Source organism: Seriola lalandi, unplaced genomic scaffold (genome assembly GCF_002814215.2).
Source record: "Seriola lalandi dorsalis isolate HSWRI2012SDOR001 ecotype SW California unplaced genomic scaffold, Sedor1 jcf7180002054893, whole genome shotgun sequence".
Taxonomy (NCBI): Eukaryota; Metazoa; Chordata; class Actinopteri; order Carangiformes; family Carangidae; genus Seriola; species Seriola lalandi.
In genome coordinates, this window is record NW_019525445.1 from 15,079 (window position 1) to 32,582 (window position 17,504).

The 17,504-nt window shown below is 41.9% G+C and overlaps 1 protein-coding gene across 2 annotated transcripts in view; it reads right to left on the reverse strand.

Annotated features, from left to right (window-relative positions):
• The window catches only part of LOC111672108 (transcription factor COE1), an 88,884-nt gene that overhangs the window by 12,676 nt on the left and 58,704 nt on the right, over positions 1-17,504 (reverse strand). For both annotated transcript variants that reach the window (XM_023429405.2, XM_023429403.2), the window contains exons 9-11: positions 15,851-15,984; positions 14,093-14,219; positions 4,055-4,143 (exon numbers count right to left, since the gene is read on the reverse strand). In XM_023429405.2, the coding sequence (XP_023285173.1) occupies positions 4,055-4,143; positions 14,093-14,219; positions 15,851-15,984 (350 nt within the window). The remainder of the gene's footprint in view (positions 1-4,054; positions 4,144-14,092; positions 14,220-15,850; positions 15,985-17,504) is intronic.

Below are 17,504 nucleotides of genomic sequence, written 5' to 3' on the forward strand. Positions count from 1 at the left end.
ATGGATGGATGCTGAAGAGATCACCGCGACACAAACTGGCAGCTGAAGACTGGTGTGTGTGTGTGTGTGTGGCCAGCAAAATCCCCTGAATGTTCACTGAACAATTATTGAATCGGCTGTCCGCTGGTAATCCTCTCATACACTCCACTGCCCCGTCTGTCAGTCTGTCTGTCTGCCTTCTTTATAGTGCTGGCAACAAACTCTTATAACTTCAATAAAAGGGTTGATCGATACGCGCAAGGAGCACGCAAGTGTGTGTGTGTGCCGCCAACAAAAACACCCAGAATATTCTGTCTCACACACACACACACACACACACACACACACACACACACACACACACACACACACACACACACACCCATACACTGTAACCTCCTCTCACAAGTCAAACACAAGAAGAATTTTTTGCATCCAGAATCCAAATACACACGGATAAGACAAATATATGTACAATCTCTCTCTGTCTCTCTCACACACACTGCTGGTGGGCAGCAGTAATAAAGTCTCAGGGTTCGATTAACCACTAGTCTACACAATGATGAATTACCCAGCGATGCGTGCGCGCGTGCGTGCATGCGCGCGCGCACACACACACACACACACACACACACACACACGACCAGGTAAGAATGTGAGAAAGAGGAGCCCTGTTCTAAAGAGAGAGCATCAGTGGTATCACGCAGCAGCAAAAGGAAGACACAGTCTGACTCAGGGTCGTGTCCTCTTCAAAACTGTTAGTCATTTCTCTTTTTTCTTTTTGCGTGGAGGGGTGGGGGCAAAGAAATGCAAGGCACAGTGACAGAGAGGGGGTAATAGTGATTGTCTTTTATAGTTTCTCAGGTGATGTGGTGTCCTCCCAAAATTTACCTATTATAAGATTTTTCCATCTTGTGGTCTGTGACTGTGGCAAGTCCCTGATTTTATGGGTCGTGGTTTTGATCGTGTCATGAGGGAAAAGCTCTGGAAGTCACCCCATGTTTGGCTGTGATGAACTTCTCTGACATCCTCTGCTTGGATCTGATACCTGATCAATGAATACAGCTTCTCTGGTTTTGTCTGCAGCAGCTTGATAGTTCTAATTGTAGCTTTGCCTGAAAGTATCTCGTGTGACATCATGTTGCATATAATAAGCTTGACTGCTTATCCACGAGAAGGAAAAAAATAAATTACCAAATAAAACAGGCCCAGAAAAGTGCTTTATAGTGGATAAGGGTCAAAAGTGATATCAGTACTTGGTTCTTAAGGTATTTATGGACCCATTTAATACAAGTAATATGCTCATTTATTTTATTTCTCCTGACAAGCTTAAGCCACAAAAAAAAATATGTTGGCTGATGCTCTGATAGATTTTTCATTTTTTCCCCCTTAAATTTGCCACTTTTAAAACGTTAAATGCCAACTGTGCAAATCACTGTTTAAATGCCATATTGGAAATTTTAGCTATAATGAATGCATAGTGTCTGTAGTGACGTGTAGTGCAAAAATTTAATAATTATTATTATTTAAGTAAAGAATGAACCAAGAAATATTAACTAGTCAAGTGGCAACCTCTTCCTTTTCCACACCCTAAGCATGCTTCACGGGACCTGACAGCTCAAAACGCAGAACTGATCAATTAGATTGATCTGTTGTGTAAATAAATCTAAAAAGAAGTGTGGAGAGGAGGTACAGCTTTATTTTACCTCTACATTTCAGAGGAAATCCAAAGAGGAAAAGGCTGAAGCATTAAATATTCTGTATTAACAAGGTGAATTCCATCCTCTTTAAAGCTCACAAATTGTGTTTGTTTGCGTGCACGTATGACTGCTCATATGTGTATGTGTGTTTATGTATGAAAAGCTGACCCAATCCTTTTTGCCGCTCTGACTCAGCCTTTACCAGAAGCTGGAACTAACATCACTTATGGTATCACACACTTTGGGAAACTGGATAACATCATTTCCTGCACTGATTTTTCTGCAGCACTTATTGTCGTTATTGGAAGTTGCTCTAAATGCAACAGACATAGTCACTGAGAAAAGCTTTTAATACAAGAAAAGATTTAGCTTGAATACTGGCTTGGTTAAAAGCATGGAACGACATGGATGAGATGATGGAGCTTTTAAAAACCTCAACTGTGTCCGAAAACGTTACAGTGCGTCGACTTTAGATATCTCCCTCTCCTCAACCGTTACTGCAGTGGGCCAGAAGACAAACTTAAGCTGAAATTAATAGGAAATCATTTTTGTAATCAATCAATCAATCAATCAATCGATCAATCGATCAATCAATCAATCAATCAATCAATCAATCAATCAATCAATCAATCAATCAATCAATCAATCAATCAATCAATCATTTAAGTCATTTTTCAAACAGAAATCCCAAACATTTGATTTGCTGCCTTTCTGTGTATGAACATTATAATAAACTGAATGTCTCTTGGGTTTTGGATTGTCAGAACAAAACATTTGATCGTATCAGGAAACTGTGATTGGCATTTTTCTCAGTTTTCTCATGTTTATAGAGCAAAAGTTAATAAATCAACTGTGAGAACAATTCTCCGATTAGCTGAAAATAGTCGTTAGTTGCTGCCCTAAGGCACACCACTTCCTGCGTTGGCATTGGCAACGGTCGTAAACCTTGAGCTGCAGAATCGGCCAATGTGGACATAATTCCTTGGATGCTGTCCTGGGTTTGACCACACTACAGCAATAAACTGTTTCTTACCTAATTTGCTAAAATAATGAGTTATAACCTTATGCCTTGTTGTAACCATCTGTAACAGTTTCTAACCACAGTGTAACTTTAAACAGTAAATGTTGTACCCTTCTAAAACACCTCATTTTCCTCATTATAGTGAACCCACAAACCATCTTTTAAACCAAATATATCTTGTAGCTGTACCCACATGTCCACGTGTTACCAGCAAATGTACCATCAGCTTCCTTCATCAATCACATGACCCTCGACTTGACTGTGATTTTTAATACCAGCATTTAAACAGCAATCAGCTCATTATTGCCCGAGGCTAAAAACACTATAACGTGCAGCAGCGTGCACTGTAAACAAGTGAAAGCAATAAATGTTTATGACTATGAATCCACAAACTTCACCCACATTTGAGGTGTGGAGTGTGTGTGATGCACTTAGTACGTTCCCACGGTGATAGTGCACACTACATCCCTAATGATTGCTCACACATGTGCAGGAGCCGGGGTGTCGGCACGGCTGTGATGACATCGCAGCATCACCACATCATCACATCATGACCAGCGCCCATGCCTTGATGATGTCACAGCAAAAGCAGCCAATCCTGGATCAGCTCCAGTGGGGATGGAGAGCCAATCAACAGCAGCTGCTTGAAAGGTCATGACCCCGCCCACCCAGATTGGAAAGTTTCAAGTTGAATCAGGTCAGTGCAGGAAGCTCACAGACACACACGCACGCACGCACGCACGCACGCACACGCGCAGGCACACACACACACACACACACACACACACACACACACTTACATACAGATCAACATGACAGCGTCTGGTATCAAAGCCGAGCTCATCGTTTGGAGCTAATTGTTTACATCTGCTGATCCTTTAAACACTCTGCTTGATCTCCAGCTGATAAACAAATAATCAGATCTGACTTTCTGATCTTGGAGAAGATTCAAACACTCACCCTGCAAACGGGGGTTAAGCAGCTCACACACACAGAGTTCAGGAAGAGGTAAAGACACAACCCACAGGAGATTTGAAAACACATATTCTGCTACGAAATATAAAAATAACAGGCAGAAAACAAACAAATAAAACATAAATACAATTATTTTGTTCTTAGTGTTTTTGAATCTATGCGTGTGTATTGCTGCGTGTCTGTTGTTTGACAGCGGAGCAGCTCGGTGCGGCTCCATATAACTGAGAAGCTGCAGGTTTGATCTCTGTAAGTGAAACAGTGTCTGTCCCTCTGAAGCGTCCCTCGGCAGGAGACAGAGCGTCACTCATTCCAGGTCCCCTGTCCACCAGTTCAAGCATCGGATAAATGTGTATAAGGTGCATGTTAATTATTGTGGTACCTTTGGCAGCCTCTCGGGGTCCCCGGGGTGCCGAGGGATGACCTTCTGAAGCCTCTGGAAACCGTAGTCGATGGTTGGTTCATTCAGTGCTGCAGAAGACAGAAACAGAAAGAGGAGGAATGACTAAAAAAAAGATGCTGCAACTGTGGTTCTAACTGAAAAGTCCAGGCAAAGCAAGCCACCCTCCTGCCATCGCTAATAACTAGTAGTTTATTATTTACACTTCAAACCAATCCCTCAATGTCTAATGTACAAAATCACACCAAGGACTTTGAACTTACTGAGTTTTCCGATTTAGTTATGTGGAAAACAACAGAGTAGACTGAAGCACTGATAACAACCTGAATAAGTTGTAACAGAGCTATACAGACTATAAACTGTGTAATTTAGTATACAGTATTTAATATGCTATATGTGTATTGCGATACCTAAGTGTAACTATCACAAGCAATTGATAACTCTATCTATCGAGTTAAAAAAAACCTGCACCAGCTGATTTACTGACCACATGAGGGAAGCAGAAACAAGCTGTAAACACAACTCTGAAATATAATCACTTTTATGTTGCGAACTTGTTAGCAAACAGTTTCCTCTTAACACATCCAACCGAAACATTAGCATTCATTCGCAGTCCTGTTTGGTCTCCATCCAAGCGTAAGTCTAATATTCGTTCTCATTTTGGCTCTATTTTGGTCTCCACCCACTCGTGACAGAAATGCTTGTACCTGCCTATTTAGCTGCCAAAGGCTTCACTTTGTTCACCAGCTGGTCTCTAAATTCATCTGTGTGCCATTTTGTGCTGGGCAGGCAGCATATTTAGAGCTTTTTTTTTTTGTTTTTGGTTGCTAGAAACAGCTGCTCGCTGCATCTGGAAACGACACAGATTAAAGGCAGTGAACCAAAAACAATGAGCTGAAAGACACTATAAAGCTCTGTGGAGCTGAGGAGAACTGCAGAGTCGAGTTAAACTCCACGTGGAACCCCTCTCACATCCAAGTAGCCACATAATCCATTTTAATAAAAATAAATATTGGTTATAGCCACATTTGAAGACATTTTCCACAATCTCAGTTGATTCCTGTCACAAAAAGGATGCTGTGGTTTATTCGCCACTCCTTCATTTTTGCTCCAGTGAAGGATAAACATGTACGCTAAGATTTTCCACCAGGCTTCTCTTTGTTTCCACCATCTGCTTTGTTTTTGCACCCTTAACCTCTTTAATGGTGTAAAGCAATCCTCCTGATTTCCAGCAAAATCCCAATGGTGTTATAAAATGTAAAATACATTACAGGGGCAAATGGGGACTGACCAGTGAGGCTTGATGGGAAAAAAAGAGAGCTGACTCTTACTTCCTAGCGTATTGAAAAAAAAAATGCATCCTTCCCTGTGGGATTTCACATCTAATTTAGCAGACTGCTATGATGCTAAATAACATAAGGCCTAGTGATTGTGTACATGCATGTTGTGATGACACTACATAATCAACCAAGGACACTAAGGGCTTCCTTCACCACACCGTACTCCGAGCCTTATCACTATCATCTGGTATATTTCTGAGTCAGCTCTTGTTTTAAAGCTTCAGTATCCTTGTTTCAATAAGAATGTGGTAGCAGATTATGAGTATTAAACTGTTACACGTTGCACCTTAATGCTATTTGTGTTCACTCTGAGCTCGCATGCATGACGACAGACGCAGAGTCTCAACATCTGTGCCAGTCAGCGAGGGGGGTGTGGATGGGGTTGACTGGTGAAGAGAGAGGATGACATCCTGTTTTGTGACATTTCCTAGGCTTCTCTAGGTTGGGAAAAGATGAACCTGCTCAGCGTGAACTCTGAGAGCCGACAGACGCCCCGGAGGTTAGAGAGACGGGCTTGTGAATGAGAGGTCGGCAGTTCAAAATTTGGAAACTGTAAACGAGGAAAACGCATCTCTCAACAACTTCTGTGGAGGGATTCTCTTCAATCGCGGCACTGAAACGTCTCCAACGGTGCAGGAAGCTGCCACTGTGAAAATCAGTGAATTTACTTTTTTTCAGCTGATTATCATCTAAGCTCTAGTTCTTTTGAATGTAAAGATATTCCATTCCAGATGGACCCATTTATAATTCATCCCCCAATACTTGACTCCTCATTTCTTCACATTAGTCCAGCATTATCGCAGCATTGATTACATTTATATTTAAAGCTTTAAAAATCACCAGTGAATTGAGAGGAAACCCACATGACTAAATATATTAAGAAGGCTTAAATTTCAGCATTAATCCAAAACATAATTCAAAGACCCATTGAGGTTGAGGGCAGACTCTTGGTTGGCCAACAATTACATAGTATGTTTGCTGGCTACCAGTTAAAGGATCAGTTCAGCCAAACACAGTGGAGGTGAAGAAAATTTATTTTACGCTGCTCGAATTATTTAAAACATTTGCAGTTTATTAGCAGTTGATTATTAGCAGTTGATTATTAGCAGTGGTTCATCCTGAGCAGCTGGAGCGTTGTAGGCAAAAGAAAAACGTTTTTTTTCAGTTGTTCAAGTTGTTGTTTTTTAAAGTGCTTTATAAATAAAGCTGGATTGGATTGGATTGGATTGGATTGGATTGGATTGGACAAACAAAACTTCTGTCAACCTCATTGTTGTAGAGTGGCAGCAGAAATACCAGAGCGGGAGCTCAAACTTGATTAAACAGATAAAAAACTATCTGCATCATTAACAAAATAAAAAGCTGCCTGCTAACTGATCATTCGAACAATCAGTCAAGAAGCCACCACTCAAGAGTTGTGCTTTATTTTGTGGTTTTTGGCTGAGTTACTGAACACAAAGCGACTCAGCACAGTAGCATGGCAGGCTAAAATCTTTTAAATTGCTGGTCTGATGCTTTCAGCACCGATGCTACATTCAGAAAAGTAGTCTTTGGAACCAGAAGCTGGTACAGCCTCCTCCTCTGCTGTCCAGTGTGATTGACACTGAGAGAGCTGCATGCTCTGGACTGCACCTGAGCAGCAGCAGTGAGTAACACAGTTTTCATTGTTGGGGTAAAGGGTTATTTAAGAAAAACATCACTAACTGACTAACTCAGAGATTCTGATTTGGGTACAGCGCTACTAATTACCACTGAAGGTAAAAGAGGAAATAATATGGGTGAAATGATGAACTGTTGTTTTTCTGTTGGGATCAGTGGTAGCAGCCCTGTGACAGAGCACAGACAGGCGGTTTAATGCCACACCAACGTGTTCAGAGATGGAGAGACCTGGTGGAGTAACTAATGGTGTCAAAAGCATCTGTATGATAATAACACTACAGGTATAATCGAAAAGGTTTTAAAAAACGCTTAGAGTTCACTTTAATGTTGCAATTCTCTTCTTCTACACTCTTTATCCAATCAACATGTCAATCAACTGTAGCTCTGAAAGCTCCGTCAGTCAGGACGATGGCTTCAAGTATGATGTGCATGCGTGTGTGCATGTGTGTTTATTTATATGGCCCTGAACATGTGTCTTCACCCCATTGTTGAACCTAAAGTTATTGAATGTGTGTGTGTGTGAGAGACAGGTGGAGGGAGGAATAAGAGAAGTAGAAAGATAAAGACAGAAAGAAAGAGGAAGACAGGCTGTGCTAGAAGACGGGATTGTAGGTGTGGGGTGCAGAGGGTGTGTGTGCATGTGTGTGTCTGATGTCCAATTGTGCAGCTGGAGTGATATTTGGTACTTTCCACATCCAGCACTGATAAATTACTTGCAGCTGAACGTCTTATGTGTTGTTTTTTTTTTTACTTTCTTTTTGCACATGTGTGTGTTTTTTTTTTATAAGTATGTCTGTTTTATTATCACATCGCACCCAATTTTCTGGTTTCTGTTTTGCCCTAAACCTCTCAATTTGTTAGCAACATAACTTCATAAATTGTGCGCTGTAAAAATACCAGATGTTAAACTGTCATGAACAAAACTACCCCCTGCTCCAAAGAAACCTTTTTAAACTTTTTAAAACTCTGGATAAATTATGATTTTATGATTCACATGTGATAATTACATCAGTATGGCTGGCGTGCAAGGAGGTGAGGTCAAGGAGAAGAGAAGCAGTGGATTGATTGAGAGAGAGAAAGAGTAAAAGAATAAAGATCAGGTGACAGGAGAGGAGAGGTGAGGGAAGCATGTGTTGAACCATCCAAAAAAAAAAAAACAAAAAAAAACTCAGTTATGGTTGAGAAAAACAAAACTGCACAAAAACAGCTGCCTAACAGTCGATGGGATATCAACTGTCAGAATTAACTGCCAGTGTCAGATCCACACTCTCTTTACATCTCTGGAGACATTCAACCGATGCCAACTCTGTTAACACACACACACACACACGCACACGCACACGTACACACACACGTACACGCACACACGTGCACTGACACGCACACACACACACACACACACACACACACACACACACACACACACACACACACACACACACAGAGACATGCATTCAACAGAATGACTTGGAGTGGTTTCGATACCTCAGGCCTAAAGTGTCTCCAACCGACCCTTTATTAATAGAACAAATGTGTTTTCTTAAATTGTTGAAAGGTGTGTGGATGATTGTGTGTTTAGGCTAATATAAAGAGTGCGTGTCTGTATGTGTGTGTGTGTGTGTGTGTACTTTGAAGCCAATAGGTCAGGTTTCTCAAATGAATTCTTTAGTGGTTTCTTTCTGCGATGAAACAGAAATAGTATCTGCGCAGAAAAAAGACACACAATTGATTGCACATTAGTTGTGAAAAGGCATCGGTAACACCAGCCGAGGTTCAATCATCATAGAAACACTGGTTACACTGATTCCCGCAAACAACAAACACACTTGTCTCCAGACTCGCACACAGGTTTTTGAGATGTGCGCTCAGACGGGAAACTGAAAACAGTAACACAGTTGAAAAGGAATTGTCCTTGTGCAGTGAACTGTGTGGATCATAAAAGAATGGGTGGAAAATGTTCAGTATTTCATAAAGAAACATCCTCTCCAGCTCAGTATATGATGATGATTGATATAGCGTATGATTATAGGTATCAAGTAGTTGTTTCCTCCTTTGGGAGTTTCTCAGCAGGAGACCAACAACCGGAGGCTCATGAGCACTGGCCCACTCGGCCTGGTTCATCTTCCAACATATACACCCATTTAAGAGTGGGGCCTAGTGTGTAAACTAAAGAAATCCTGCATACTTATAAACCACTTGATACATATAATCACATGCTGTATCAATCATCATCATAGGAAACTGTGTAGATCATAAAAGGATTGGTGGAAAATGTTCAATATCACATAAAGAAACGTCCCCTCCAGCACAGCATGTGATGATGATTGATACAGCATATGATTATATGTAAGTGGTTTATAAGTACCCGGACTTTCTTTAGTTTACATACTAGGCCACACTCTTAGATAGTTGTAAATGTTGGGACGCTTGGCCCCTTGGAAGATGAACCAGGCCGAATGAGCCAGTGCTCATGAGCCTCCGGTTGTTGGACGTCTGCTGGAAAACTCCCAAAGGAGGCAACAACCACCTCAACAACAAGTCATCCAACCTAAACCACAGAACAGGGAGAGCAGGGTCTTGTTTCAAGTTAAGGCTGTTTCTACAGATGCTCTTTAATTTTTACACACAGCTTCTTAACATCAGCTGTCCATGGTGCTGAAGAGTAAGACTACGGTTAAAGTAATGTGGTGCATTTAACCGTCTATATGTCATGCTACGTATATAGTAAAAAGACTAACAGATGACAACCATGCAAGCGGTACTATGGGCTACAGTGTACATGCTCAGTGTTGCCAACTACTGTCAATAGAAAGTAACTAAAACTTCCTTGGAAAGTCGCTAAATGTTGCTAGATACACTAAATAGTTTATTCATGACGAGATCACGTCATATTTGTGTTCTGCCCCGTGGCAGCCCTTTATGTGTTTGCTTCTCTCCTACTCTCACATATACAGTATTTTAACACATCCAGTAAAGCTGATCATTTATGTGTTTTTCTGTTTCTGTTGTCAGATAATGAAGAGTTAAGTTAGGCCAAAGTGATTGTGAGTCCTGTGGGGGACATGAATGTCTGTGGCAAATTTCATGGCAATCCTCCCAGTAGTACCAAATGTCAACCTGCTGGTGGTGCCAGAAGGGAAAGTTAGGGACTCACCAAAGTAAGTAAGACACGGGATCTTGGAACCATGGATGTCTGCACCGAATCACAGGGCAATCCATCATAGAGTTACTAATATATTTGGGTTTAAGTGGTTATAGACCAGCCAACCGACTGGCTGACTTTGCCATCTCTAGGGCTGCGCTGCAAGTGTGGATACAAATGCTTAAATCACAAAGCGTGCAACCATGGTGGTCGTGGTGAAAATAAAACCAACACTGACTATTAGTAGGAGACATGTTACTTCTGCTTTTGCTTCTCAGATACAATGGTTATTACCCACAAGGCCAGAGGAGGTCTTTGTCAAGAACACGTACACAAAGGTTTGACTGTATGACCGATGCTGACATTTCAGGGGTCACATGGTATGTGTCCTAAACCACTAAGTCTCCAGGACATCACACTTTACAGAAAACCCTTTCCAGTCACAAATTTCGAAGGAGATAACTTGTTTTCCAAGTTGAGACACATAAAGAGCACCTCAACATGTGGTATGGAGTCTCAATCAAATACACAGAATAATCTTATTATTTATTATTTTCCAGCATTTTCTGTAAATCCTTACAAAGCTTTAAAAGACCATAGATATATTTTCATGTATCCCGGCTGCACTCTCAAATGTTTGAAAACAACAAACAGGGACACTTCAGCAGATGATTTGGTGACACTGAGGCCTGAACTCGTTTCATCTCGATTCATTCTGCCACCCTGCTGCCCATGAAAGCATCTCAGTGTGAATCCCTCCTGCTCTCCGTTACCGCACCCCCACCCCCTCCCTCCTCACGCCTCCCTCTGTTCTGCTCAGCCTCCTTCCCCCTCTTTCTTAACTACACCTTCTGCCACTTTCATCCATCCATCCATCCATCCATCCATCCATTCTTCCATCACTTCTCCTCCAGCCTCGCTCTTCCTCTCCGAGTCCAGAGCTGCCTGCCGATCAATACTCATAGAAGTTTCATGAGGACAGAAGCTCCACTCCTGTTTCACAATAAAAACGCCAGGAGAGGAGGGACACAGAAAAAAAAAAAAAGGAGGGGGGAAGTGGAGGAGGCACCGTGAAACAGAGAAAAATATTGTCTGTGTTGAAGCTGCATGTCTAGGATTTATTATCCAAGGGTGGTGTTTTTCTTGTTATCATTTGGCAATGTTTAAACAAAAGAGAGGACGGGGGGGAAAGGGAGAAAAAAACAAGTGAAACTGTGTGGGTGAAAGGACGAAGAGTGCTGATGTAAAAGGAGAAGAAGAAGAAGAAGAAGAAGAAGGAGAGGGGGAGGAGGAGAAGAGGAGAGGAGGTGTGGTGAGATCGATTCTCTGGCCAGCCAGCAGTTCAATACCACTGAATTATTGCTTCATTCTTCCCCTTATGAGATGAGATCTCTTTCTCCCCAGCTCCTCTTCTCTCAGTGGGCTCCCTGTGTGTTTGTATAAGTGTGTATGTACATGTGTGTATCTGCATGCGTGTATCAGTATATGTGTGATCCACTTAGGAGTGGATCAATACTTTACAATCTGGTTTTAAAAGTCCACCTTTCTCTCTGTCTCTCTTTTTATATGTGTCTCTCTTTCTTTCTCTTTTTTTTTCCTGTCTCTGTCTCTCTCTCCGTCTATATTCTAATTTCTTTTTATTCTCTCTTATTTTGTCTGCAAAGTTAAATCGCTTGTTGCTTTTTCAGCTTTCCCTAAAAGTTTCCTCTCCTCAGCAGCGTCATGGATCTTAGCTCTGCATATGTGTGTGTGGCCATGTGTGTGTGTGTGTGTGTGTGTGTGTGTGTGTGGCCATGTGTGTGTGTGTGGTCATGTGTGTGTGTGTGTGCAACGTGTTTGTGTGTGAGACCATTTATTGATTGTCACTTTGTACCGATGTGTGTTTATATAGAGTGTGATGCAGAGAATCTTAATTTTTCCCACTAGGCAGATGAAGCAGCCATACGGCACGGTGTGTATATGTGTATATGTGTGTGTGTGTGTGTGTGTGTGTGTGTATGTATGTGATAGGCCATCTGTTTACCAGACTACTCACCATCTTTCCTTCATATCTCTCTGATTTACAATTACTTTCAACTCCTGCCCCTGTTTGAAAGTGTGCATGGTAAGTCGTGTAAGACATGACTCCATGCATGTGCAGCTTTGTGTGTGTGTTTACGTGTGTGTGTGTGTGTGTGTGTGTGTGTGTTTAATTGCTTGGCTCTTACACCCGGAGGCAACCGCAGCTAAAGCATCGAAAAACCACAACAGCCAATCAGCTTTCATCGCCGGTGACCTTTCACCGGTGACTTCCAGAAAGAAGTCGACCTTGAGGCGAGGTCAGGTAACCGCGGTAACGGATCGCGTTTCCTGGGTCACATGTTGAAGCGATCAGCCAATCGTGAGGTCACGGGGGGTCACCTCCGCCCAATAGGAGAAGCAGTTAGACGCCAGACGGACCAATTACCAGCCGGCTTGCCTCAGGGTCAGACCGAAGATGTTTTGAGTGAAGAACATTGAAGGAGGCACGCAGGCGGAGAAGCTTGTTCCAGACACTTATCATACCTCCAATACAAAAATAGAAACCCCCCAAAAAAATCATTTGACGTCTTAGTCTTCCAAACTTCGTCAAAACATTTAAAACAAAAACAATGTTCTGGGCCTGTTTTATTGCAGTCATAATTGTTGCTCTCAATTCTTGTGCTAACTGCTGTGTTCTTTCACTGCAATTTCCAAAAACCACCTGGCAATCAACCAATGCTGCGACTGCGAGCATCATTTTCTTGCAGTTCCTATAGATGTAGCTATTCTTGTGTCTAGTCTAAAATCCTCAACCTCTTCTTCCTTTTCTGTTGTTGCTTTTTCTCATATTTTCATGTTATTCGTATTTCTCTATGCATGTAACCTGTTGCTGCAGGTTCTACATAAATCAAAATTGCATTTATTCTAAACAAAACTCATCACTTTCTTTTGAAGACGAAATATTAAAACTTTCATGAACTTGACACCAACAGTAAAACTGACAATTTACTCATGGTAAGTTTTTTTTTTCATCGTCATTGATCAGGTTTAAATCTTCATCTTTATCTTTGGTTAATTACCAAGGTCATTAAATGTCTGGAAGAATTTACACAGCAGCTGTTTTATTTGTCTGTCCCTCTCTCTGTGAATGACGTCATCGTTATGGTGTGATGGAGCCATGTTGAGCGGATCAATACCAGACATCACATCATCTCGATCCATTTCCACATGTATGTGCGAACAAAATGAACAAACACACATACACACACACGCATGCATGCATGCATGCATGCACACACACACACATACACACATACACATGCGCGCGCACATGCACACACACACACACAGATGCTTTCTTGTCTTTTCTCTCTTCTGCTGAATTTAGCAGGAAAATACTCATTCACAGTCAACAGTCCGGTCAGAAATCACACACACTTTTCCAACACTGTGTGTGTGTGTGTGTGTGTGTGTGTGTGTGTTTAATGTGTGTGTGTTAGTAAACTGGGTGTTCTGGATGATTTCACTAATAGCTTCAGTATGGAGGGCTATAAAGAGCAGACTGTTTAATTGTAGCTGGTTTTAACGAGCCTCTGATTATGGCAACATTCTAACGAGTGTGGCTCGTTAATGTTGACTAATCTACAGTCATTAGTTCAACACTGTCTGGCCTGAGAGTGAACTGCAACTCATAGACGCTATTCACACACACACATGCACGCACGTACGCACGCACGTACGCGCAAACACACATTTCCAAAAACCAACAATGAAAAATTCAACCTACCCTCGAGGAAAACACAACCATGTTCTCCAATCAAGAACATGTACATGCGTGCTTGTACTGTCTGAGTGTATGTGTGTGTACAGTGGACCTACCTGTGTATATGAACCTTCCTGGTGTGCCTTTGCAGAACTGTTTCGACTTGTAGGACAGGGTGACCTCGACGACCCCAGGAATGTGTCTGGGAGGCGTCTGCACCCGGATGGCATGCGGCGTGATCAACTAGAGAATGAAGGACGAGGAGAGTCAATACACAAAAACACATCAACAACAAAAACTAACGCAGGAATAATATTCTGTGTCCGGACAGTCCAGCTGGTGAGTTTCATTGCCAATAGACATCTTGAGTCTTGAGCCACCTTTGACCGATACAGCGTGTTATTCTTTGAGGATGCTTTGCAAAAGCGTTCTCGCTGGAGCTCCACTCTAAAAGTTTATTTCAGTTTGTTGGGTTGGAGATTATTGCATTTGCACTTGTTAACGTGGTGACAAACATCTCTAAATGTATTTACATTTGGATTTGATGCAGTTTCGCATCACATCCTGCATCTGAATTTGATGTTTGCAGCAAACACAGTTAGTTTTTGTCTCATTTTAGCTAAAAGGGGAAATTCTTGTATCCAATGTAGAATATATCTGAAATCTTGTACATGGACATACATGTATATCAACTGAAACCCTGTAAATAGCTGTTGTGATTGATGCTTTATTCTGGTTTTGAACTTGAACAGTGTCTCGTCCTCTCATGTGCAGTGGAACAAATGTTTGGCATGCCACAAAAACAAAAATCAACTAGCTGCTATAATTCAAGTCTGATTTCCCGACAGTTGTGTTGACACCAGATGGAAAACGAATTATTGTATTGAGCTGTACGTGACAAACACTGACCATTTACCATCATATTTTTATGGATGTTTTTCAAAAATACTTTTCACCATTTGGCCCGGGTTTGTGAAAAATCGGTAGGTAGGAGGGAGAGATGCAGACAAATAGAACTTGGCAAACATAAGCAATCACTCTCCACTGAAATTTTTCAAACTGTGTTTTCTCGCCTCAGAATCAATAATCAGGTTGAGTGAAAATGAAACATTTTGTTGGCCAAAATCCATTAGAAGCCAGTTTGAGGAACGCCAAGAGAGCTGAGTCAGTTTGAACTGAACTGAACTGAGACTCTGTACACATGTTAGTGTGTGTAAGTGTGGCTCTCAACACTGTAAACAAACCCCTCAGCTCTTAACACACACACACACACACACACACACACACACACACACCCATCCATGTATGCCAGCATGTGCACACACACTCTTCGTGTTGTTGTTGGAAGTGAGCCATGGTCGCTCGGCGCACACGGTGAGTGGAGTCAGAAGACAAATAAACATTCTGTGGAGGAGTGGCGCTGGGGAAAAGTACGATAGTGAGCTCTGTATTTGTGTGTGTGTGTGTGTGTGTGTGTGTGTGTGTATGTGTGTATGTGTGTGTGTGTGTCAGTGTGTGTTTTTGTGAGCATTAAACCGATGGCTATCAGAATCTGCTGATTTGATCAGTATTCCAGAGAGAAAGAGACAGAGGGAGTGTGGGTGAGGAAGGTGGAGAGGGGCGGCAGTTACTTGTTGGTGGGGACTCATTAGAGAGGCAAACCTCATTTAGACAAACATCAACACACACACACACACACACACACACACACACACACACACATACCAACACACACACACACGATCACACACAGTTAAGAGCCTGACCATGAGGAAAAGTATGTTTTCATATTGAATTACTTCCAACGGTCTGAGGGCAAAAACACACAGTTGAGGGGCTGAAACAACATGGAGACAGGATGCTGGCGAACTCACTTCGCTCCAAACCAGCATGGTACCGAAAATGACTTGGAGACCGTCGAAGAAGTTGTCTCCTATGATGATGACTGTAGCGCCCCCCGTAGTCCACCCCTCGCTTGGGCTGATGGCTTTAATGCAGGGAGCTGCTCCTGGAGTGAGCGGAGGGGAGGATGACAGGGACCAAGAGAGAGGGGGAAACAGACTGTTAGCATCTGAGATGCATTTGAACTCAACAGTTGTTGAGCATCAACATTCATATGACTCTCATTTGAAACATTTGTTTCTGCTAAAACCCGATCACGGAGGGAAATCTGGCGGCAAGTCCCTTCATCCCTGCTGCATCTGCACCTCATATTTTTCTATGCTACACCCTCGGCTTTTGGCTGTGGTCCTGATAAACACACCACACTTACACGCTGAATACACTAACAATTCAAAGAAGACTGAGTCCTTTTCAACTTGTCCTTGAGTAGCAAAAGTTTCCTCTTGTAAATTATTCTGCTGAATACAATGAGAGAATAAACAAAGCTGGTGCTGAGGTTTTAAATTAAAATTTGGGGCTTCTTTTCTTTTCGATTTCAAAACATTTATTCAGTTTTTCAGGGCTTTTACTCAGGTGAAATTAGATTTTTTTTTCTGAATGCCCAAGTGGAAAATATCAAAGTAACCAAATTGAAACATCAGTCCCACTGTAGCACTATTGACCATTCCCATTGAGATGCGAGTGAAAGCTCTGAAACCTTGTATGTGAGCTTAGTTCTATTTACAGTACACTTTTCCCAAATGTCAAGAATCAACATGCTCAAAAAGATAAATCTTCACGGGCCTTATCAGACAAAGATGAGCCGCTTCAGAAAAAGATTGACTTAATTAATTTAAAGGTTAGTTAAACAAAACTCAGTCTGTGAAGATGAAGAAAAAATGTCCATGTTCTGCAGTACCATGTTCTTTTTAAACAATTTCAAACACAATATGGTGTTCAGGCATCGTGTTCTTTACCTCTTCTGTTTGTTTATTGTCTGTTTATCCCAAAAGCCGCTTTTACAAGACAGACTGATATGAGATTACTGCCGCTCTCTTTTTAAACAATGATTTGACATGGATAAAAACACACACGCCAAAGGTAGTGTATGTATCGTAGACAGACTGGATACAGTCAGCTTTATGTCACTTCAAACCTGAGTATTGTGAGTATAAGCTCATATGATCCAATCCAATATCACTACAATAAAAGCCTGTCTGTCAGAAACCAACACCGTGTGTGTGTGTGTGTGTGTGTGTGTGTGTGTGTGTGTGTGTGTGTGTGTGTGTGAGATAATCAGTATTCAGCTGAAATACAACAACACCCTTTAGTCTGGGTTTATTTATGAAAAAGAAGCATAATTATATTAGACCAAGCAACACACACACACACACACACACACACAGACACAGAGTACCACACCATGTATTGTGTGTGTGTGAGTGAGTGAGTGTGTGTGTGTGTGTGTGTGTGTGTGTGTGTGTGTGTGTGTGTGTGTGTGTGTGTGTGTGTAGTGGGTTGGATTAGCCAGATGGAGGGGCAGGAATCACCTGATAGGATTAAACCATCAACCATCTGGTGGCCATGCTGCTTACACTCTCTCTCTCTCTCTCTCTCTCTCTCTCTCTCTCTCTCTCTCTCTCTCTC